General features: G+C 47.7%; 1 protein-coding gene across 4 annotated transcripts in view; it reads left to right on the top strand.

Moving 5' to 3' along the window:
* LOC144170539 (diacylglycerol kinase delta) overlaps window positions 1-25,134 on the top strand; it is a 158,452-nt gene that overhangs the window by 100,753 nt on the left and 32,565 nt on the right. For 3 of the 4 annotated variants that reach the window (XM_077700392.1, XM_077700395.1, XM_077700394.1), the window contains exons 3-11: window positions 5,529-5,591; window positions 15,262-15,342; window positions 15,395-15,499; window positions 17,822-17,954; window positions 19,154-19,260; window positions 20,184-20,312; window positions 20,948-21,103; window positions 21,721-21,884; window positions 21,954-22,202. In XM_077700392.1, coding sequence (XP_077556518.1) covers window positions 5,529-5,591; window positions 15,262-15,342; window positions 15,395-15,499; window positions 17,822-17,954; window positions 19,154-19,260; window positions 20,184-20,312; window positions 20,948-21,103; window positions 21,721-21,884; window positions 21,954-22,202 — 1,187 coding nt within the window. Of the gene's footprint in view, window positions 1-5,528; window positions 5,592-13,548; window positions 13,758-15,261; window positions 15,343-15,394; window positions 15,500-17,821; window positions 17,955-19,153; window positions 19,261-20,183; window positions 20,313-20,947; window positions 21,104-21,720; window positions 21,885-21,953; window positions 22,203-25,134 lie in introns of those variants that run through there. The other variant, XM_077700393.1, reaches the window with a different exon arrangement.

Here is a 25,134-nt window from a genome sequence, read left to right as displayed (position 1 = left end):
TAATGTCAAAGGCATCTCGCACTTCCAAATGGGAGTGAGTAGTATGCCTGCAGTGCCCATATGCCGCGAGGTGGGGCGCCAAGCTGAATCGGGATCACGCAACCGTAACTGACTTCTAGAGCGGTTTGTGCCTTGTTGCCAGGGCAACCGATGTTTGATATTGTCAAAGAAATGGTGCTCGCTCCAGCGCGAGGAAGCTCAGAGCCGTGGCGGAGCATGTTTTGCCAACGTTGCCGCTCTCCACCACGCGTCGCCCCAAGCTGAACTGGCGTTTCGTGCACGGGTTCTGTATCGGTTTAAAATGTCTTTTTCACATGCCGCCGGCAGGAATTACCACCGCCACAAAATAAGACCCGGCACCACTGGGGCCACATCTGATACGGCGCTTTTTGGATAAACAGTGCGCTGTGCATCCAAGGGAGCGAGGGCAGGATCCTCCCCGTGCGGCTGCGAGTTCGCCGCCGATAACAAGTCGCGTGCCGCCGATAGCAAAGTTCTGCAGCAACGTACACCGCGAAAGGGCAAGGCCAGGCCGCCGCACACACGGGGCCAGATTTTTCGTTCGCTTTTCCAGCCTTGAGCGGATTGCGGGATTCATGGTGTCAACAAAGCTTGCCCGTAGCAGACGGCTGTGTGAGCAGCGCAATAGCGGAAGTACGTCACCGCCGAGGAGCGCAGCATCATGGGAGGGAAGGCTCGCTCGCCGTCTACAGCGGAGAGTAAGTTGAAAGGAGGAGGAAACGCTGCGCGACGATAATGCGCGGTTTTTGATTTACGATTTCTCAGCTAATACTCATCGCTTCAACAAAATTCTTGCGGGAGGAGATTGCTAATACATTGCTTTATTTGGTTACATGTACATCCACGCATCCGCGGAAGGTATTTCAGGACCCCTTTAACATGAACAATAACCTACAGAATGACTGCATTTTTCTTGACCTCCAAAGCTTTTGATCGTGTTGCCCGTTGTCGCCTTATTACAAAATTAACCGCTCTTGGCATAGACTCCTTCACACTATCATGACTTCGAAATTTCCTTTCCAATCATCAACAGTTCAATGTAGTTAACAATATTGCTCCATCTCCGACTTACGTCAGGTGTGCCCCAGGGCAGCGTTGTGGGGCCTTTGCTTTTCCTTATTTACATCAACGATTTACCACCTAATATTTCCTCTCATATTCGCATCTTTGATGGCGACTGCATTATTTGGAGATCAATTAACAACACAGGTGATCAGCAAGCGCTTCAAAACGATCTCAGCTTAATTTGCCATTGGTGCAGTGCTTAGTAAATGTCTCAGGTAATTTGCCAGGTAATTTCTTTTATTCGTAAGCGTGACAACTCATTTTTCCTACAATGTCAATGAAATAATTGTTGCGTACCGTGTCAAATATTTGGGCGTTCACCTAGCCAGAAATCTCTCATGGTCATCCCATGTTACATGTTACAGCTATATGTTACAGCTATATGTGCAGTAGCATTAAATACATTAGGGTATTTACGCCGTAATCTTAGTAATTCACCTTCGAGTATTCGGAAATTGGCCTATCAGACATTTGTTCGCCCGCAACTCCAGTACGCATCATCTGTTTGGTCCCCGCATCCTAACTATCTGATCGACATGATCGAATCGGTCCAAAATAGAACTGCCCGTTTCATCTTACGTGATTACAGCAATCATTCCAGCGTAACACAAATAAAGCTTGATCATTCCCTCCAGCCTCTATTTCTTCGCCGCGATATCGCCCTGTTATCACTGCTCAACAAATATGTTTATAACTGCACTCGTTCCACGTTGCCGATCCAAATTGCATCAATCACATCCCGAAGATTAAATAACCAATTAAGTTTTTCGCGTATGTACGGTTCCACACATGCGTTTGACTTCTCTGCGCTTCCTATGGCCATTCACTTGTAAAATCGTCTTCCGGATAGCATTGCTTCAGAAAATAATCAGGAAAATTTTCGTCATCTACTACACGAGCACTTACAGAGTAGTTACATATAATTAGGCATCCTGTTTCCTTCACTTGGCAAGAGGTTTGAAGTGTTGGCAATGTTTTCAGTCTACTCCCTATTTTTTGCATTGCATTCAGTTTTCATGTGTGTCGTGTATGCTGTTTATAATATGTTAATTCTTTTTGCATTTTCTGTGAACATTGCGGTGCTCTTGTGTTATTTCCCAGCAATGTTTGTATGAGAAGTTTTTTTTTTCTTCCGATTTTGCCTTGTGCGTATGAAGATTACAGTTCTTTACATTCTTTTCTGTCGTGTGATGGCTGCTTGCTCTTTTTATGATTGTCATGTTAACCCCCCTTACTCAATGCCCTCGGGCCTGTAAGGTATTTTAAATAAATAAATAAAAAAGTGTGGTGCGATGTGATGGGGATTCTTTTTATTTCGTTGGCCCGATGAAGGAGATTGTTTCGGGGCCAAGGTGCCCGGAGAGTGTGGGTAAATGGCCCACTTGTTCTCCTAGACTCCTGCGCTGACCCGCCGCGGTGTTTCAGTGGCTAAGGCGTTGCGCTGCTGAGCACGAGGTCGCGGGTTCGATTCCCGGCCGCGGCGGCCGCTTTTCTGATGGAGGCGAAAAGCAAAAACGCCCGTGTGCGCGAAATTTAGGCGCACGTTAAAGATCCTCAGGTGGTCAAAATTCATCCGGAGCCCTCCACTACGGCGCGCCTCATCGCCTGCGTTGCGTCGGCGCATTAAACCCTACAATCAAATCATCAAAATCACGACTCCTGCGCTGGAGCACTGGATGAATTATCTTTGCTGCGTCGGCAAGTGTATGTTATCGCGGTTGAGAGGGTGCCCGGGCCTTACTGTTGTAAGTTACCCCAAATGTGGTAGCTTAGAAACGTCACGATAATGCATAATCGCATATTTTTAGGCATCCGCCGTGTTCGTGCTGTTTTTAGCGTTGTTGTGCTGCTTTGTCCCTTAGCCTTCTTGCAGCCATGCTGTCATGAAAAATTGGGCCGCAATCGCCATCTTTGCAGTGGGCAGCTAGGTGATCGTCCATGCCTCGGAGTACATCATTCGCGTGTTCCGCATGTTCCGAAGCGTGGTTTGCATATTCATGCCTATCCCAAACAGTTGCGAAATCCTGCTATCACCGTATCGAAGACAGCCTTTGCAAACCAAGTTTGCCGGTTAAAGAGAAGTGGGTACCGCGATTCCTAGGTAATTTCTGTGTCAGCGAAAGTGCGCAGTCTATACGTCAAGTGTATGTGTCCTTATTAGTCCGTCTTGTGCTGTAACCAGCGCAATTCAACCAACGGTGACCTTCCAGATTGGCCTGATTTTTGTTCTTGTTTTATTTGTCTAGTGGCTTTCATAAAGGAGCGTGTTTGAATAAAAGCACTTTTATGTCAGTGCTGCTCTGACGTCGGGCTGTTTTGTCGTGTGCCGCTTCGTCGCGCGCGCCTCCCTCGTTCCATGTAGATACCAGACTTGAGAACCTGTCGAGGTGCGGCGCCCGAAGCCGACAGGTGCCAGTCAAAGCTAACTTATTTAAATCACATTATTTTTTTTTTATGTGAACACGCCTGGCTCCCCTAGCTTTTCGTTTCTTTTCTACCCGATTTAATTTTGGACGTTTTTATTGTCGTCATTGTTTGCTGTTCCACAGGATCCGCACAGTGTGTAGGAGGCCTCACGCATAATGCATGAGCGCGCTTGAGTGAGCCCCCTTAGGCGGATGAGCTCGTATACTGTCATGCACGTCCCCCCCCCCCTCCCCCCCCCCCAGCCCCCCTTTCCCTCCTTTTCCCGTCCGAAGGAACGCCCATCCGCTCCCCTTTCCACACATCAGCCGACGTCCTGCCGTTTCTTAATTTTAAGCAGAATGCCTGACTTTGTTCGCTGATGTGGTCTAAACTTATGTTTCCGTTATGTTTCTATACAAGTTAAGTTTGTCTCGCTGCGCATGTCTGACCAGTGTCTCACAAACTTGGCGTCCCCGGCTTCTTGTCGAGCTGGATCGGAGATACCCGTTCGTGAGTACGGTATCGACCCGAGTCCGTATTGAGGGGATTCGCTGCCACTGTCACGCCGCGGCAGGACCCGCTAGCGAGGACGTCTTAGTGGGCTAAAAGTTGGGAGTGCATCTTGAAAAAGGGTGCAGTGCACTCTCAGACGGGGACACCGAGAAGAAACACGGGCGCGGCGCTGGCTATAGAGCTGAATCCTTGTTAGACGCTGCTGTCGCCGATGGGAAGGCTTTGCTGTGCCCTGTGTTTCTTTTCTGTGTCCCCGTCTGAGTGCGCTGTGCGGGCCCTATAGCTTACGCGGCGTGTTTCGCGAGGCTTGAAGGGGATTCGCGGGCTTTCAGCTGGCTGGCCGTCGGTGGATTTCCGGGGAGGAAGTATCAGGATTGAGTGCGGTTTGGTCCGGGAGCTCGCCTGCGTTCAACCCAGTGCGGGGATGGGAACATAAGAGGAGAGAATGGGATAGAGGAAAGTAGAGGTTAGAAAGGTAAGAGAGGTAGAAGAGAATTTTGCCGCTGTTGTTAAAAACGCCGCGCACAAAACACATCACGAACACGGTGGTGTGGCGTCGGGCTGCGTCTGAGAGATTAGCCTCGACAGGAACGGTGAAACGACGAGGCGAGCTGGCTATAAAACACTGGTCTGACGTCGGGCTGCGTCAGTGAGGACGACTGCCGACGGGAACGGTGAAGCGACGCGCGCGGCCAGTTGGTGAAGCGATGAGCCGTCCGCTGCGATTCCGAACCGCGCAGTTGGCTGGGTGGATGCTGAGCGAGCCGGCCCCGAGCGTTGTGACAGGTCGACTTGGTCACCCCTTGAGGGACGAGCAAGCCTCTTTTGTCGCTTGGAAGAGATGCACGCGAACCAGTCTTTGACTGACTGAATAAACTTTATCCAAGTAAAGAAGACGGAAGGGAGGGGGAGTGAGAGAGGAGAGAATCACAGGTGGGACCCTTTGTCCAGGGCTCCAGTGGCTTCTGCTCCGTCTGTAAGTCAGGACTACCCGCCGCGGTGGCTCAGTGGCTAAGGCGTTGTGCTGCTGTCCCAAGGACGCGGGTTCGATTCCTGGCCGCGGCGGCCGCTTTTCTGATAGAGGCGAAAAGCTAAAACGCCCGTGTGTCCGAGATTTGGCGCATGTTAAAGATACCCATGTGGTCAAAATCTGGAGTCCTCCAGTACGGTGCACCTCATCGCCTGTGTATACCGTCGGCGCGTTAAACCCCGTAATCAATCAATCATGCAAGTCAGGGCTGGCGAGGGCGGCCTGCCATGGTTCTGGTGAAGTAAGTGGCGAGTCCTTTTCGATATTCGGCACCTTCCCAGAGGTTTGGGCAGGCCTACGTGGCTTGGAAGAGCGTAGCAATCTCTCCGCATAGCCTGCAGTCTTCTGTGTAATCGGGGTGCCGTTGTCGGAAAATCTCAGGGCGAATGTGGCGCCCGCTAGTGCACTCGGGCAAAAGAAAACGAAGCTGGAAAAAGGTGGGGGCAGTCTTGGGCGGTGTTTGACATTCACGGCGTGTCCTTGTTCCTTCCAGAGGTGGAAGAGGCGATACTTCAGACTGAAGCCGCGGAAACTCTACTATGCAAAGGACACCAAGGTGAGCGCCCTTCAATTCTCAACTTCGGCTACCGTCACTTCGAGAACGCGCACCGCCTGTATGACCGGGAACAGTTGTGCTTGAAAACTGCGCGTCCCCCTAGGCGCTGATCACATCGCGATGCAGTGTGGGGATTGAGCTGACAGTCGGGCGGAGCTGGACAGTGCGGCGCCAGTGTGGTGCCGGAAGAGGTGGTTGTCTTCAATGTTTCTTAATTCACTTTTTTTTCTGTCATCATCATCATCATCATCACCAGCACCAGCCTATCTACGCCCACTGCAGGGCAGAGGCCTCTCCCATTAATCTCCAGTTACCCCGGTCCTGTGCTAAGTGCGACCAATTTATCCCCGCAAACTTCTTGATCTCGTCTGCCCATCTAACTTTCTGCTGCCCCCTGCAACGCTTGCCTTCTCTAGGGATCCACTCGGTTACCCTTAATGACCAACGGTTATCTTGCCTTCGCATTACATGCCCTGCCCACGTCCATTTCTTCATAATTTCTACTAATATGTCCTTAACACGCGTTTGTTCCCTGACCCACTCCGCTCTCTTATTGTCCCTTAATGTTACACCTATCATTTTCCGCTCCATTGCCCTCTGAGTCGTTCTCAATTTAAGTTGAACCCTCTTAGTGAGCCTCCAAGTTTCTGCCCCGTAGGTGAGTACCGGTAAAATGCATCTGTAATACACTTTCTTCTTCATTGGCAATGGTAGGCTGCCATTCATTATCTGAGAATGTCTGCCGTATGTACTCCACCCCATTCTTATCCTTCTAATTATCTCTGCTTCATAGTTGGGATCCGGGGTCACAACTTGGCCCAAGTAGATATATTCGCTTACCACTTCCACTGCCTCGCCACCTATTTCACACCGCTGTGCTGTCCCGAGGTTATTGATCATTACTTTAGTGTTCTGCACATTAATTTTCAGGCCCGCGGTTCTACTCAGTTTGTCCAGTGCGGTAACCATGCTTTGCAATTCGTCCCCCGAGTTACTTAGCAATGCAATGTCATCAGAATATCTGAGGTTACTGAGGTATTCTCCATTATCCCTTACTCCCACCTGTTCCCAATCCAATGTTCTGAATACTTCTTGTAAACATGCTGTGAATAACATTGGAGAGATTGTGTCTCCTTGTCTGACACCCTTCCTCATAGGTATTTTACTGCTCTCCTTATGGAGGATGATGGTAGCTGTGGACCTATTGTAGATATTCTCTAGTATTCTTACATAATGCTCATCTACCCCCTGGTTCCGTAATGCCTGAATGGCTGCTGAGGTTTCGACCGAGTCAAATGCTTTCTCATAATCTATAGCCCCGTTTACATTGACCCGACGAGGGCGCGTTGAGTCGAAATAAACAGCTTAGTACAGCATGTTGTTGGGCTAGTTGGTGCAGCATCATGAAAGTAGAAAAAAACTGCGCGTAAAAGACAGGACCGTGACAAGTAGACAGGACAAGCGCAGTCCTTGTTTGTCTGCGCTTGTCCTGTCTACTTGTCACGGTCCTGTCTTTTACGCGCAGTTTTTTTCTACTTTCGAAATAAACAGGTTTTTTGGACTCGACACCCCCATGTATAAGCGGACGGGGTGGGTCAGAGAGCCGTCGCGGCGAGTCCAGTCAACTCGGAGGCAGGGGGTGGGTTAGCTCGCTCGTCGGGCTGAGTCGGCGGGCCGCGGGGAGCAGAATACCGTATTTGCGCGGTTCTAACGCGCTCCCAATCGTAACGCGCGGGTAAATTCGCGCAGGAAAATTCGAAAAAAAAAAAATGTGACACTGACGGTACTGCGCAGATGGAAAAGACATGACACCACGTACCTGGAAGAGGGAGATTTTATTTGGCGTATGCAGCTCTGGAAGACAAAATGAATTGTGCTTCACAAGGTTGCTGATGCAGCTGCTGCTGGAAATAAAGTTATAGCGGGGAACACTGAAGCTGCTAGCGATTTCAAGTGCCTTGATCTTCATAATTCTAAGCGTTAGGGGCTAAGCAGAAGCACAAAAAAATGTGCAACAGCTGACCAGGGTATGCGGCATGCCATTGAGGAATCAGTGCGCCGAAATTCACTCACGTGGTGTTGACGGATTGTTTTATTGGATTGAGTTGGATTTTGCGGGTTTTTCGTGTCCGTTGCGCATGGCAATGCTGCTGGCCGCTTTAAAGCCTATTTCCGTTTTGAGCCCGATTGTAACCCGCACACAAATATTAAGCTACCTTTTAGCAAAAGAGGGTGCGCGTTAGAATCGTGAAAATACGGTAGCCCCTTTTCCGGGAACCCCGCCGCTCCCCTCACCTCGATTCTTTGGACGGGGTTCATATAAACTCGGACGCGTCGAGGTAAGCTGAACCCGCCACTCAATTCACCCCGCCCCCGTCGCGTCCATGTACACGGGGCTTATGACGGCTATATATGTGGGTTCAGTATACTCAGCACACTTCTCTATCACGTGATTGATCGTGTGAATGTGGTCCATTGTTGAATAGCCTTTACGGAACCCTGCTTGTTCTTTAGGTTGACTGAATTCTAAGGTTGCAGAAATTCTGTTAGCGATTACCTTGGTAAGTACCTTGTAGACGACTGAAAGTAAGCTGATCGGCCTGTTATTTTATAAGTCATTCATGTCACCTTTCTTATAAATTAGGATGATGTTCGCGGTCTTCCAAGATTCCGGTACACTTGCGGTCATTAGGCATTGGGTATACGGGTTTGCTAGTTTTTCAAGTACAATTTCTCCGCCATCCTTCAAGAGGTCTGCTTTTATCTGATCCTCACCAGGTGCTTTGCCCCCTTTCATTTCTTTAAAAGCCTTCCTTACTTCTTCGGTCGTTACTGGTGGGATTAGAGCACTGCACGGGCCTAATTTTAAGGCCCGAGCCCGGCCCGAGCCCGCTTTGTGAAGCCCGAGCCCGACCCGGGCCCAGGCCCGGGCATTCATAAGTGAGCCTAGCCCGGGCCCGGCCCGGGCCCGTCGTCTCAAGCCCACGCCCAGCCCGGGCACGGTCTTTTTTTTTTTTTTTTTTTTGAGCCTATGGAGGGCCCGCATGTGTGTGACCAGGCCTGGTCTTAGACGTCGAAGAAAATTTGTTTATTATATTTGGTCGAGTGTCTTCGTAGCGAGAAATCAGACGGTGCATCTAGTCTGTACAAGCACGACCTGAATTGTAACGCAAAAAATAAGGGTTTAAAAGTACACGTAGCTTAGCTCACACCGTCTGCAGTTCACGCCACATGGGCGTAATAATAGCTCGTATTCTTACACGAGAGACACCATCACCTTTGATGACCAGACTCTTGGCAACTTCATGTGGTTGTTTCGATCACAAGTTGGTATTAATGAAATATTTTGCTCTCCATTTGAATCCAGGCTTATGTGTGTGCGTTGAAATATTTTCCCTGGAGTGGTTGTTAAGCGGTTGCGCTTCTCTAGCACGTGAGTTTGATTTCCAGCCACGACAGCCGCATTTAGATTAGTTCGACATCTAAAATACACGTACATAGACATAGGTGCACAGCTCCAGGGTGGCTTAATTAATTCCTTTCCCGCTAGGGCATTCCTTGGAACCGTATCTTTGATATCTTATACACCAAAATATAAAATCTTGATGCAGTGGATGAAATGTCATTAAAGTTACAGTATAGTGACTTTCAGACCTAGCAAAAGACGTTTTTAAAACAATGTGCACAACTAACATCAAAAGCGCGTAAAAGTATACTCAGAATATTCAATTTTATGCTCTGTTCTACACTTCACGTCGGAACTATTAACGGCCGGGCCTATGAATTCCTGCTCGAGCCCGGCGCGGGCCCGTGGCGTCGAACCCGAGCCCGGCCCGGGCCCGCGGCACTGAGCCCGAGCCCAGCCCGGGCCCGCGGCACTGAGCCCGGGCCCGGCCCGGGCCCGCCGATAATCGAATTCGGGCGGCCCGGCCCGGCCCGCGGGCCGGGTCGGGCCCGGGCTTTCGGGCCGGCCCGGGCCCGTGCAGAGCTCTAGGTGGGATGTCTATCTCCTCTAAACTACTTTCTCGTTCGGCACTATCCTGGATGTCCCGGCTACTGTACAGATTCCTATAGAACTCCTCGGCTACTGTGACTACCGATTTTATCCCTTTATGATTATTTTGTTCTGTGGAAGAAGTGAAATCTCAGGGCGGATCCCTAGCGGCTCAGCAAAGAGGAAATCTGGCACAAACGCGTCGCGTATGCGGCGGCCTGCTGTGACTGTCCGTAGTCGCTGCATGGTCGCCACCGCCTGTAATCATCAACGACAAGTGCTGAAAACAACGCACGCGCAAATCGTAATTTCGCTGTAGAATAGAGATTTCTGTCTTCCAGAAATATTTCTGCTCTCTCCAATGTTATATATATATATATATATATATATATATATATATATATATATATATATATATATATATATATATATATATATATATATATATATATATATATATATATATATATATATATATATATATATATATATATATATATTCCCGGGAAGATGTGATTTCGATTTAAACCGTACATTCCCGTTTTCTTTCTGCCGAACCCGTTCGGTGCGAAGGCGCGCTGTGAATATTCGTTTTGCTGTGTCTCCTGCGGAATAGCGACGACGGGTTAATCCCGAAGGATTAACTATTTTTCCCACGCGTCGTCGTCGCCTGAGGCCTCGAAGACGGCGAGTCTAAGGGCGCGAGCTTTGGACAGCACGCAGGGAAGGCAAGAGCTCCGACGGGTTGTGCAAACTTTTCCTCGCATGCAAATTGTGCTGTCGGCTGAATTGAGGCGCGCTCCTTCTCGTGAGCTTGCGGAGGCTCATACTCGCGGCTGAGCTTAACTCGCTAAGGCCCTCTTTTTATTTTGCCCTAGCGCTCGGAGCGCCTGTGTAAAGCATACACATATTGCACGTGGTGCCTATGTTCGGATTTTGTTTTGTGGCGAAAGCCGCGGTCCCGGCAAATGGAAGAAGGGGCTCTTTTCAGCCGCTGTGGTAAAATTCCTACTCGTATCAAGTTCTGAGAATTGGTCAAAATGTGAAGGACCACGCCCTTATCATGGCGAAAAGAGATATATGTTCGAAAAAAGAAAAAAAAAAAAACGATGGCCGCCCTGAGGTGAGGCGGTCGCGACACTTCGGCACAGATCTATCGAGAGTTTGGTTCGCCACGTCTGCCATCTTACCCAAACGTACTGGCATAAAATTAAAGAGACTGCTGTACCTGTGACGTCCCGTGGTCTACTTATCACCTTGTATGGGATTGCCCCTAGCTCCCCCAGAGCTGTGGGATAGCGGGCTGACCAGCTCGCGGCTTTAGGACCAGGAATTGGCGGTGAGATCTTTGAGTGGCGCCCCCTGGCTCTGACGTCGGCTTAGGGATTCGCGCCGCTGTCGTCTGCTACACTCCGCTTGTGAGGGGCAACAGTGCCTGGGCTAGAAATCGCCCGCTTCGTTTCTATAGTGCGTTAAAAGCGTATTTCTGGCGACTCAGTTATTTTGCCAGCTTCTGACGCATCTGAATAATTTGAAGCTGTATCCCCCACAAGTTTGCAACACACGAAGAGATAGAGAACAACTTTCTTCAGAGTATCGGTCAGAAGATCGTGTGTAACACGCCCTTTCTTGCTTATTCGCGAGGAAGCGATCAGAACTTCTCGATAAGTATTCAAAATGCGTAGGCTTCCCTGCAGTATTTTTGAGATGCTCCTATGAAGACTCAACAGTCTAATACTACGTACCAAGCAGCGGCCTCTACACGCTCATCGCACAGCAGGAAATAAAGCGGCTTTCTTCTGTTTCTTTCGTTGTTGTCTTGTATCGGATTAATGTTTCTTGCTTTTTTTTTCTGCCCAACGCATTAATTTTTCTGCGCCGTCACCAACTTCTTATTAGGAGGTTTCGGGATGTTTGGGAGCCTCACAAAGGTCGTGTGGATATTTCCTTCATTTTGTATGGCATACATTCCCTTCTTCACAAATAGGCTTTCATTAGGGCTGCGTGCAAGAAGGTGCATATCCGCAGCGTGCTTTGTTTATTCACATGCAAATACAATGAGAAGGTTTGTGCTACGCCACCGCGATCGCGCCCTAAACAACGTGGTCCACAGAACTCGAAGGCGGCTTTTGTGCTCCGAATTTCTATCGTAATTATATCGTTATCATAACGTACTGACTCTCAAGTCGAACAATGATGACATGATTACGGTGTTGAAGGCATGATATACTCGCTAACTAACGTAATAAATAGTATACCTGCATATATTACAAGACTCGAAACCGAAGAAGAATTCCAAGTAGCTCTTTATTGCTTTTAAACCCTTCCAGGAGCGAAGAACAAATCCTATTCTACTCGGGATGGCGTTCTGTGATTTGAAGAAACTTACTTTTACTCTTTTGTCCTGTACTGAGGACCCGGCCCACTTACCAGATCGATTTAATTGTTAAACAAAGTTTTCCCCTCCTCCCCTTCATCCTCCTCCTCCTCCTCTTGAGTGCAGTTTTCCTATAACGCACATCCGAATATCGGGAAGATATGGCTGTGTAAAATGTTCCGAAATATCCCTCCAGGTCTTAACAAACATAAATGTGTTACTATAAATTTAACGAAGACGTGACTCGTTTTGCTCAATAAACATCTATACTGGTTAGATGCCTGGTATAGAATCAGCACGCGCGTATATACACACTGGGTTATTTGGAACTCAACCTACAGTTTTTGCAGTCTATAGTGCATGTCGGCAAACTTTCATTCCTTGAGAACGTAAAGTGATGTGACAAAACGCGTACGAGCATTCGGCAAGGTTGCAAATACTGTTTTACCTTTTTACCTTACATATGATTACCGGGAATCGTGATGCCTTCTGCCAAAGCCGACAGCCCTGAAAGCCCTGAAAGCCTAGAATTTGTTTTGGTCTTCCATTTTCGCTGTTCTCGGTTATTAGCAGCTGACTGTTCCTTTTGTTGGAATGCTTACATGAGAAGCTGACGCCTAGCTCCGACTCTTCACGCTCCGCACAGGACCGGCTTCGCAAGGAATGGGGTGGCGCCGGCAATGTTTCTCCCGTAGCGGTATCCAAAACTATACTTTAATTGACACCATGAGCTAGTGTATGCAATTTTAAGCCTATTATTATGATAAAAAGTTACCCACACGCCAATTCTGGTGTGGACAAGCATCAGACCGAGCGCAAAGAAACAGCAGGGAGAGCGATCCTGAGTGAAGCAGACGACAAATGCGGGAATCCCTAAGCTGACGTCACGGAGGCGCGCGTCGCAGCGCCGCCTGTGTTCGCGCTCACCGCCAATAGCTGGTCAGTCGGGCCTGAGCAGCATTGTGTGAGAAGGTGCCACCCACTTTCATTATCGCCTGAACAATAGATGCGGCATGTCGGCAAACAGGACGCCTCACTCCACCAACAGAGCCGCTGTCACCGGAGCGGGGGGCAGCACGTACAGGATGGACGCTGCCAAAAGTGCGCACTTTTGCGTCTATGCGCGCGTACGTCGTTATTACGCGGCCATGTGTTTGCGCCTTTAAAGCTCTTATCAGCTGTGACTGCGAATGCTATCATGTCCAATTGATCGCCGCTGAATGCTTCTTTGAGTTTCTCGCTCCGAGTAACGTTCGCCCTTAGTTCGTTCCGCTGCGTTCTTCCACTCCCTTGTACCCTTGCTACATGGGCGTTTGGCACGCGATGAAATGCGAGTGAGGTGGCATTCAAAATTTTTAATGTCTTTCGAACTGCCACACGTCAATTTTCAGCGGCAAAAGAAAACGTGGCAAAAGAAAAAAAAAAAAACATGGAACTGTAGTGATAAATTGGGCTATTAAAAACATTGTTTTTTTAAATAAAAAAGGTATTTTAATTGTAGTCATATGAGAACTTGGTCACTTTGTATCATTCTTTTTGTTGTATGGCCATTTTCTCTCAAATTTGTTCTCAAACATGAAGGAATCAATGTTTGTGTTTCAAAGGCAGTTTTAAGCCTCAAAGGTCGCTTGCTGTGGTGGCATTTCAGTCGTTAGAGGCATAGAGTTTATGAAACTCGATAGTTTGAAGGCCTTGAAAACGCCCGTGCACTTGCGGGGAGGGTCGAGGAGGGAGGCAACCGGCGCACTCAATGCGCCTTCCCAGGCGTTCCCAAAGCAACGGAGGCGTTTCCGAGGTACAGGCTCCTGCGGTGTGCTCTGAGGTACAGGCTCCTGAGGTACAGCTTCCTGCGGTGTGCTCTGCAGCCGGCTGTCACGTTTTTGGCGTGGCCTTGAATGGGGAGGAAGAAGGGAAAAGGGGCGTTGCTGTACTTTGTGAGGGGCGTCCACTTTGACCTTGAGCATCGTGCGCTTCGTGCTCTACTGGACGAACTTCCCTCCCCTGCCTCTGTGGCCTCCGACTTCACCTCGCCCATTACACATGCGAAGCGCTTACGTTTGCGTGTGAAAGTTAGCCCCTTCCCCCCATGGCTAGCTTGTGAACAGTCGACCTGCTTGACGAGAGTGGGTCTAGTCGACTGGCTGGTTGAGCTTACCTAGATTCTTCCCCCGCGTTTACATGAACCCCGCGGAATAATCGAGGTGAGGGGAATGGGGGGATTCCCAAAAAAGGAGCTATTACGTTCATCACGGCCCGCCGACTCACCCCGACAAGTGAGTCAACCTACCCTTGCCTGCGAGTCGAACGGACTCGTCCCAACAGCTTTGGACTCACCCTGTACACTTCCTTCTACATGGGTGCGTTGAGTCGAAAAAAAACCCGTTTTTCTCGACTCAGCTTTCCCTCAATAGAAACGAGGCTTTAGTTCGCAAATCTACAGCGGCGGCATTATTTCAGCCTAATAAAGTATCAAAAATGTGCCTCTCCTGATCCTCTAGCCGTCTGTTTACACAGTGCTGCGATGTGCCCTGGGCTGGTTGATTTATTGTTCAATGAAGGAAGAAACTTCTCCCGATAAGAGCACTACATTGCATTATAGCTAACCTGCATGGAAGTACTGACTACATCAAACAAAGGTGAAGTAACTGCTGCAGCCCCACTCAAACGAAATGGCCTCAGTCAAGATTTTTGACCCCAGGGAATTTTCACAGCTCGAAATTTTTTTTTCTCGAAATAGCTGACTATACTCGGGTATTTTTATGCTTGCTCCTATGCTGCAAGGTTCGGGAGACTGCTGGTTAACATGTTTTGTTCATGTTGCCGTCATGTTGTGGCTATTCCTAGCTATGATTACCGGCTATTAATGACGCTAAATATTAACATCTTTTAAACTCGGATATTACATGCCAGATTCTTGGCACAAGCATATTAAATACGTTTTCGTGGTTTTCTGGTGGTCTTAAGCTTGCAAAGAATTGTTTGAACCAGAGTTGGAGAAAGACATTATCAGTTACAGTTCAACAAAAAGCCGGCGATTAGTGGCACTATCACTGCCTGAAAACCCCATTGTGGGGCACCTTTAACTAAATTTTTTAAAAGCTGACAGTTTTGCCACTCTCGCAAGACCCAAGGCCCATGCAGGGTGCTGCCTCTGTTAACTTTTATTGAACATTTGAAAGAAAATATCAATGTAAACTGCATTTCTACTGACAAATGCTCTGCTTTTGTGTGTGTGGCCAAAGTTTGGTCTCACACGCCCTTTTTTTCTGTTCCCTTTCATTTCCAAACGACCAATGCAGTCTGTGATTTTTGAGGAGGTTGATCTCACCGAGCTCAGCGTGGCCGAATGTAGTACAAAGAATGCAAACCACAGTTTTCAGGTAAGTCTCAATCTTCCAATCTTCGCACGCCCACAAGTCGTGGCTGTCGCAGATTATCACGCCGTTCCGGAGGCTCGTCCTGTGCGCCGAGTCGAGGAAGGAGATGGAGGATTGGATCTCAGCCCTGAAAAGCGTCTGCAACAAGGACTTCTACGAGGTAAGGACAGTGTCACGTTTTTGGGCGTATCCACAGGAAGAGAGTATCCTGCATCAATAACCTGTGACAGAGGGGGTTGGTCTTTGGTTACCGCCAGTAGCAACAAAGTGAGCGTGAGTGCAAATGAGAGTCTCAAATTAACGGCAAAACAACTCCATGACATTGGCGAGCAACAAGCAGCCCACTTCCAAAATGATAGCCAAGGCGGAACAGAGAATTACTATAACATCCTTGGTGGCCACATTACAAGAATACAATGAACGTGAGTACTGTAGAGTATAATAGAATCTGTGGGCTATTGTAGATTGTTGCGGGAGTTGTTAAATTTTTTGAAATTACGGGCTTTGCTGTGAAGTGATGTTTCTGATAGCACTAACATGCTAATTTTGTACTAATGCACATACTTTCATATCTTTGTATTCATTCTCTCATGGCACCTGAAAACATGTTGCAAGAAGTAACTTCATGTTCCACAATATGGCCGATGTTTCGGTGCTTGCAAGCTGCTCTAGCAGGCAATCCATAAACCACACCCTAGAGTAGAAACTGCATGACGGCTCTACACTTTCACCTGCTGCAGCAATTTCGGAATGCCAATGGCTGAACGGGTTGATGTGAGATGAAAGGTTTCTTCATTGACACTGATCAGGCAGGTTTTCAGTGCGAAGCACTTTAGGGACCCGGGACGTCGTTGGATGTTATCCGTTTGATGTCGCTGGGCGTCACACGAGTCAAATGACGCATACCCACATAGGAGGATTGGCCAAGAAGAAGTTGTTTTAGCTGTGATAACCAATTAGATAAGACAAAATAGAGGAACGGAAGTAATAATTTAGTAAGTCCTAGAGAGAGAAAAAAATTTAAGGGGAGTGGGGAAAACAAAATAAAAGTTAATCTGATCCGAATAGTTTAGCACGGGAGACAAGTCGTCTCTGCAATGAATGAGTGGACAGTGTGACACACATCCCTATGGCAGTGGCCCATCTTTGCGCCCCCGAAAGACAAAATAACTGGGAGAGACAAGGGCAGCCCTAGGCGTCGCAGGCGAGTATCCAGCAGCCTTCTCCGATGATTATTGTCGTTCCTCGCTTTGCAGAAATGCCCATGTGGGAGACTGGCCAGAAATCAGGCAGTTTGGGGGGTTAGTATTGTGACTGAGTTGCTTAAAACAGAAAAAGAAAACCTAAGCACAGAAAAAAAAATCGACACACACAAAAAGAAAAGCAAAGCACAAATAAACAAGATAAACACAAGGTACTCACAACAATAACACATAGAAAACACTGGTAAATCACTGCTACACACTTCCGACAGCTTTCACGTTGAGTGGAACTGCATCGATTTTTTTTAGCATTTTTCATGGCTTTTTTTTGTCTTCCATGAAGGAACATGTGCAGGTGCAGCCCTTCTGGCCTTGTTTTCTCAGTACATTCTTCACTGCCTTTTTTGGGCCACGGCAATATGTTTTATCCTAAAACAGTTGTGGTTGCTGGTTTCTCCTTTTTGAAAGTTTTTTTTTTTTTTTTGTTGTTGACGTGTTGTCTACAAAGAAAAGCACATCACGCATTTGCAGAGCACACTTGATGTCATGCGGTTGCAGCCTCTGTCCACACATGAAGCTTGCGTAGACTGTTGGCTCAGGCACTACAGAGAATGCGGATGGTCAGGCTTTTAAAAATAGCGGCCTTGCGGTTTGCATGCCTACTGTAAATTCATGGCAGGCTACTGGAGGCTTCGCTGAGTGTGTGAGTAGGTTTAGTAAAGTTGTATGGATGGCATTGTCAGCAAGCAATCATTGCCCCTGCGACATCTCAGCGGTGTGTACTGTAGTGATGCGCTCGTTACTGTACTCCCAAGTCTTGGACATACCTTAAACATTTAATTAGTCGGCAGTTCTCAATCCAAGCAAAGTTGACCAACACTTGTTGATCAACAGTGATCAGCAAAAAGTTGATCAATAAATAAACACTGGGAGAGCAGAAAAATGGGTGTCCCATTCTTTCTGCTAGCCACTCGTGCAGCCGGTCACACATGTAGGCATCGTTCGTACAGGCCATGGACACTGCGTGAGTCAAGCAGTACAATTTTGAGAGCTGCGGTATCACTACATGTAACAGAAAACAATCGCCTAGATGGCAGATTGGTCATGAACACGCTTGGTGTGCCAGCAGATGTAGCTCGATGTGACGACAGTGTCACAGCGACCTAAATTCATGGAGTTGGAAACTCGGCCCTTTGTAGTGGTGCTGCTCTTTCTTCATGAATGCATAACTGCCCATGCAAAGTGAGTGTATTCCTGAAAGCAAGTTGATATGACTGCAGGGCACCGACCACCAGCAAGACTTCCTGTCTGGCCAGCACAACTGGTACGTGACGTCCCACGCTCGACCCACGTACTGCAATGTTTGCAAGGAGGCCCTGTCGGGCGTCACCTCTCATGGCCTCTCCTGCGAAGGTGAGCTGCCGCTCCTCCAGCTGAAGACCTGAATGCAAACAGAATGTGCGCGTGGCCATTGGCAATATGTTGTTGCACTGGGAAGTGTTCACCCAGATTTACTACTAAAGAACCTACACTAGCACCAACAGGAGATGCCCCCTCCTCTTTCTTCCTGTTCTCTGTTCTTTTTCTTTCTTGTTCTCCTTTCTTTTTCTGCATTCGGCTGTTCCTGCTGATTCGGCTGTTCCGGCTGTTCCCGTATGCATGCACCCGATCACTCTTGCATTACTATCGCGCTGACCACTGGAATCGCTCTCAAATTTTCTTTTCATGTGTAACTTTTTGTGCACAATTTTATGCATCCCTTCAGTTGAGCTGCCAGCATCCAGCATTGGCAGTTTCGCACTCCATTGTTCGCTGTACTGTTTAACATTCCCATTGATTTTTCTTTTCGTGGTGTTCAAAGTGGTGACCACTTCAACTGGGTGCCTCTGTGCTCAACTAAGTTTATGTTCCCTCTTGTGAAAATGAACTCATCAAGCTTTTGAAAAATGTTGACATCAAAATAATATTTACTGTGCTTCGGTGTTTAGAGGAATCTGTCTAATTCTTGTGACTTGATGAGGGAAATAATATCGACCATTTTTATTTTCGAACTATGCATTGCATTTTACACAATTTGCTGCAAGCTTTCGTTTCAGTAGAAACTGGAAAATGATTTAAAATCAATATTTATTTCGAAAATTTGTTTGAGACAAAATGGTACAGTCGCCGTAATTGGGCTCATGGCAGTGAAGGTGCCTGTGCTTCCTCTTCCACAAGTTCCACTGCAACAGGGTGCCATGTTAAAAACCAGCACTTATTTTTTTCTCATAATTTTGTTTAGTGGGAATCTTATTTTTGAGGACACACCCCCCCAACTAACAAGCCGGACAAACAGTTATGCTCACAAAAATTTTTGGCATTTGTTGATATCATTTAGCAGAGTCTGTGGCATTCTTGGACAAATCAGACTGAACTGTTGCAAATTTCACACGAAACACCTGAGAGGCTCATCCATGGCATGCAAAGGGTTGACCTGATAAGGGGACAATGTTTACTTTCCAAGATTTTAATCATAACTTGTGCTTGCATGTGTGGTCGCATTTCGCCTCATGTGTAACATTAATTTCTGCTCCCATGTTTCTCTTTCTCTCTCTCCTTTCTTTTGCGCACAGTTTGCAAGTTCAAGGCACACAAAAAGTGCGCGCTGAAGTCGCCTAACAACTGCAAGTGGACGACGTTAGCGTCTGTCGGGAAAGACATTATTGAAGACGAGGATGGGGTGAGCTGTTCACACTGGGATATTCCAGTAGTGTCACTTGTGCTTAATGTCCTCCATGGAAGCTGCAGCATTCACTTTGCACTCTGCAGTAACAGCACTAAACCAATCGGAGAAGTAGGGGGGCTGTTCACAAATGCTGGAATGAGGTAGCATAGTTCTTTCTGTGCCAGAATCACCCGAGCATGTTTCTGTGCTCTGAGAAAAGTAGATTCCTAATTTTTGCTGTTTTTCTATTTTTTCCAATTGTATCTGTACAACCCTTTCTACATGTTTTTATCGCCAAATTGTGCTCATGCTGTCCACTTGGTCTGTTTGTTTTCTTTAAATTTTGTCTCTTGTAACCTAAAGCGCAGTGGATCAACAAACAAATCTGCTACTGAAATGAGGAGGGAGATCTAGAGAAAAAAAAATTGCTTGCTTTTTCGCCTTTGTGCTTCTCATACGTCGGTTTCCTATGTAAATATTCAGCCCTGGGCAGATACACCAGCATTTTAATGTGATGCGAATTTTTCACTACGCAGCAATGCGGCAACTACACTGGAAGACTGTTTTGGTTCGTTTTATGTGATGAAGGTCATATCGTGAAAGCCTTTAAATGCCCCCCCCCCTTTTTTTTTTCATATCCATTATCCCAGAAATTATAATAAACTTTATTTTTTACATTGCAGTCACGAAACATTCACTTTGTTTTGAAGTTATTCATGCAAAACCATTCTGCACTTTATATCCACTTTAAAATAACCATTTTCACATGAATAAAAAGTGCCTGTATGATACATATGGATGTAAGCAAAATTCACGGGAGTGTAGAACAATTTCCTGACTTCAGCTTTGCGACCCTCCCCGATCGGGGCAGTGTACACGGTGTGCCCAGTAGCGGAGGAGGAAGGCGGTTTCTTCCTTCCCCCCCCGTGCGTGTGCAGAACCTGACCATGCCGCACCAGTGGATGGAAGGCAACCTGCCTGTCAGTGCCAAGTGCTGCGTGTGCGACAAGACCTGCGGCAGCGTCCTGAGGCTGCAGGACTGGCGGTGCCTCTGGTGCAAGGCCACGGTAGGCAGGCACCTCTCCCTCACGGTTACCCACTCCATGGGAACCTGTGCAAAGGAGACGTTTCTAGCTGATCAGGTTGGATATATGGAAGTGTGTCACCCATTGGTCAATCCAAGTGGGAGGGGGGGGATATCAAGCCACTATCACGCCTACAGTGCGTGCCACCAACCGCTCACTCCTGGCCATTTTCTGAGGTTCCCCCCCAAAGAGGTCACTTTGGATTACCTGGAGCATCATCTGCAGCTGTTGGCTGAGATGTGGCGACCGTGAAATAGGCCAAAATTTATGTGTAGGACGAAGAGAGGCTAAGGGTATTCACTCATGCCTGCCGCTTTTTCCTGCATGCTCTAGGAATGCGGAAGGTGATGATCCCACTCTGGCGCGCTTGCAGCCTCATTTGCGTGCCCATTCTTGCAGCTTTTTCATTTTAATTAGTATTTGTTCCCCAAGCGTACATAGCAGTTCGTTGTGGTGGCGTTGCAGCCTTCAGGTTAATTCATGTCAAAGTGGGTTGTTACCGATTAAATGGTATAGTACGTACACGTGCTTGCCCAGTTGGGCAGCAAAGCTTTGGCCCTTTCCCACAGATATGCAAACGGGCCCCTTTGACGAGCAGCGTGGCCCCCGTTGTGCAGGCACACGCCGCCTGCCGTTCCCAGTACCCTGTCCAGTGTCCACTGGGCGTGTGTGGAGCGTCGGTGATTCCCCCAACTGCGCTGCACAACACAGGAGCCGGCTCCGACGAGCCCTGGGAGGCTGTCATGCCACCACGCAGAGGCAGTGTGGGCACGGTATGTATGCACAGCCTTTGCAAACAATTTCTTTCACTCTTGATATAGTATTTGGACAGTGCATTGCCAGTTAAAGGTAAACTTCAGCCAAGTTTGGTCACCTAAACCAGACATGGTCCAGGCAAGCAGTAGCACATGCTGCAAAGGAATAAAAATATAATGGGCTAATGGGTGAATAGTTCTGTTGGCATCTCATCATAATTGCTTCAAGGTGAACCTTGCAAAGCCATGGGCTACCTTATGCTGCCACACATACCAGACCCGAAGCATTGTGCATCGTACAAGTGCGCTGTATTGAACAAACATTTCTCAACACAGCAGGATGCAAATATCAGCTCCTTTGCAGTTTCGAAACAAGGTGAGCACCACCAGGTGACAGAGTGATCTGCATCCATCGGTGCTCACGCATTGTGGCAATTTTGTCCCTCCTGTGCATGCATACATCAGGGCCCGCCATCATCACCAGTGCTGACGTCAATGTTCATAGAGATGAGTTTTTGCTTTGAACGAGATGTACGTCGTGGACTGTGTACGTCGTGGACTATGTACCATGCTGGAACAAAGGAGAGCGACGTGCTTGTCAGTGAGAGCGCCTCGCCCTTTCTCTTCCCCCCAAGGAGGCGCCGGGCCAGCCGGGGTGCCAGCCGGGCAGCACGCCCCTGCTGGTGTTTGTCAACTCCAAGTCTGGGGACAACCAGGGCGTGCGGTTCATCCGGCGCTTCAAGCAGCTCCTCAACCCGGCCCAGGTGTTTGACCTGATGAACGGGGGCCCCAGCCTCGGGTGAGCCCTCTGCCCTTCTCTGGGAGGAAGAGCGCGTGAAAGAGTGCTGCTGGGCCTTCCCCCCCGCAGGCTGCGCATGTTCCGGGCGTTTGTGCCCCTGCGGGTGCTGGTGTGTGCGGGGGACGGCAGCGTGAGCTGGGTGCTGAGCGAGATGGACCGGCTGTCGCTGCACCGCCAGTGCCAGACGGGCGTGCTGCCCCTGGGCACGGGCAACGACCTGGCGCGCGTGCTCGGCTGGGGCGCCGTGTGCGACGACGACGCCCAGCTGCCACAGCTGCTCGACAAGTACGCCCGGGCCGCTCCACGCCTGCTCGACCGGTGCGCGCTGCTTCCGTCTCACTCGCTTTTGCACCAGAAAGGGGGGTTCTTCTTCTTGCCAACATTTGATCAGAATTCCGTCCTTGACATGTTTGCTTTGACTTGCATGTCGCTTATTCTAACATTAAACAGGCTCGTGAGCCTCTAGGGTAAGTTGAGAAGAGACCGAAAATCGTCGAATGTTTGGAGAAAAAAAAAAAACATCAAATTTGTAAGTTTTTTTGAGGAGCTTAATGTTACGAATTTAATCTTCTAATCAACATATAGGTGCAGTCATTGTTCAATTTGAATATTAAACTCTGAATGTGTGTCCCTACATTGTGGCAGCCTCCCCTCAACCTCTCACTAAGCTTGTTCTCTAACATGGCCACACTGCTCTTTCTTCAAAAGTACAGCTCGATCATTTCTCCAGCAGCTCGTATTGTCAACAGACCAAACCAAGTGTAACGCATAAACTTCTTTTGCACGGGGCCGTACGCTGCGAACTGCATGTGCGGTGTAATGTTCCGTGCCTTGTGAAAGAGTTTCATGTGTCAGGGGTGTCAAGGAATTCATGCCGCCATGTCTGGGTTATGCCAGGCCAGGCATTGCTATTCTTTGGAGGGAATCTGCTCACCATTCTATGACCTTAAACTTGCATTGCAACTGTGCCACTGAAGAAGAGTGTACAAAGGCATTGCAAAAGCCCAAATGAAACACGGAAGCTAACTAGTGCTGAGCAACTTCTTTCTGTGGAAGTGCTTCAACCAAAAATGAGCCACACACCCTCTAAGAGAGCGTAGTGCAATTTAGTTTGTTGTGCATACATAACTGGTGCAATTTAGTTTGTAGTGCATACATAACTGGTACTCAGCAAGCATATGTAGTAGGAGGTACATCATCCAAAATCGGTGTGGCTGCGTAAAACTTTTAATAAAAATTCCATATTTTGCTAGTGCTTGTGAACATTTCGTTGATCCTGGAGAGAACAAGGAAAGCAGCCCATGACTTCAATGCACCCTTTCTAGTGTAATAAAATTTTATAGGAAAAAAAATGCGGAAAACCCTGTTGATAGCAGGCATTCAACTTTCCGGCTAAAGCTTTTATCCATTGCAAAGTTGGTTCATAGAAATTCAAGTTCCAAGCACACGTGTTACTTATGGAAGGGTTCTTGCTAGTTGGTAATCCATATCGCTACACAGTGCAAAAACTGACAAAGATGAAGAAAAGTGACACGCACAAGCGCTAACTTCCAACTGGCTTAATGGAAACGACACGAACTTAGATATGCATTCACAAACAAAAGAAGATGTCACATCAAATTTGTTATCGCCATATCACAAACCCATGTTAAAAAATTCTTGGAACAAACCAAAGCAGAACAGCCCTCCGCTTAGCAACGTGGCAGTGACAGACAAGTAGGAGAATCCATTTGCCCTGTCAACCATTGTACAAGATTCATTGAATGTGTTGAAGGGGTCATCTACTAGATTCCCCTATCCTGCGGTAAGATTTACGCAGGGCAAACGGGCCGCTGTCTTAACGACAGGTTTCGTGAGCATGATAACGATGTCAGGCGCAGTCTGGAAAGGCATCTAAGCTTGCATTGCCGTTCATGTTCCCATGAGGGCTGCTAACATTTGTTTAACGAGTGTGTCGTGGTTCACCATCATAATCATGTACTAATACGTGAAATCAAAGAGGCCGCTGAAATAGCCAAGCAGGGTGAGAAATGCATAAGTGCACCGTCCGTTGTACTGCGTATCACAGAACGAGATAAGTTATTAGGGGTGTCTTCTGTAATCTGAGTTCACTAAAAAGGGTCCCTTGCCTGTTAGTGCCATGTTGCTAGGCGGAGGGCTGTTGTGTTTTGTTTTGCTCAAGAATTTTTAACACGAGTTTGTGATATGGTGATCGCAAATATGATGTGACATTTCCTTTTGTTGTGAATGCATGTTTAAGTTCGTGTCGTTTCCATTAAAGTCAGTTGGAAGTCAGCACTTGTGTGTGTCACCTCTCTGTCTTTGTCAGTTTGTGTGTCATGTAGCGAGCGGTACGCTTCAGACGGCCCAAAGTTCTGTTTACCACCTGTTATTACCAGAGCCAGATCGAGATCGACTAGCCCATTAAAGGGGGTCCAGAGCATGTCCAAGAGGGAGGACGACACGCTGTAGACGTAGCAGCGCTAGTTTCGGGCTCCACCTCTTCTGCTGCCTTAGACCTGCCGCTGGTTGTAACACGCAATAATCCCTGTCTGAGGAAAAAATTGAGGCTGCCCAAGGACTTTTCTAAGGCTTGTAGATCGAAGAATTGGCATCCACATATGTACTGTAAAGCCTACAACCAATATTTCTCAGGCATGACAGCAATGATAAAAATGCCCAAATAATCGAGGAGGTAAGAAAATCAAGTCTGAAGAAGTGCTGGCAGGTTACTGCCCAGTGCGCCGAAAACGTGGGAAGTTGCAGTCCAAGAAAATTGGTCGGGAGCTGTAGCTACCGGAATTCTAAGCAGTGCTCTAAACAGCCTCTAAATGTGCGTTGGGTTGGGCCTGTCATGTAACTGTTCTGTTCCTTCAGCAGTTTGCTGCTCTCCTTACACTACTGTCGGCCTTTTAACTTGCGGTGTACTTGATTGGTTTGAAAAGTCTATAAACTTTGGCAGCTGCCTATCCAGAAGTAATTTTCGGGGAGTGTTATATGCCAGTGGTACAAAAAAAAAAATGAATAGAAGGAGATCTTGCGCCGAAACATTTTCCTCCTTTAGGAATGCCCAAGGGCTAGTTGTTATGTTGAATGTGATATCTGTGTAAAAATACGAATGCATACGCAACTTCGAAGAACCACATTCCTAAAAAAAAAATAGCACTTTTCCTATTTTTGTTTTTATATTTTACTATATTGATGCGAGGTGTAAATAGCATGGGCAAGAAAAGGGCCACATCAAGGGGAA

This window comes from Haemaphysalis longicornis, unplaced genomic scaffold, assembly GCF_048455015.1.
Source record: "Haemaphysalis longicornis isolate Haplotype H1 unplaced genomic scaffold, Haemaphysalis longicornis Haplotype H1 scaffold_2, whole genome shotgun sequence".
Classification (NCBI taxonomy): Eukaryota; Metazoa; Arthropoda; class Arachnida; order Ixodida; family Ixodidae; genus Haemaphysalis; species Haemaphysalis longicornis.
This window is presented reverse-complemented; position numbering and strand designations above follow the sequence as displayed.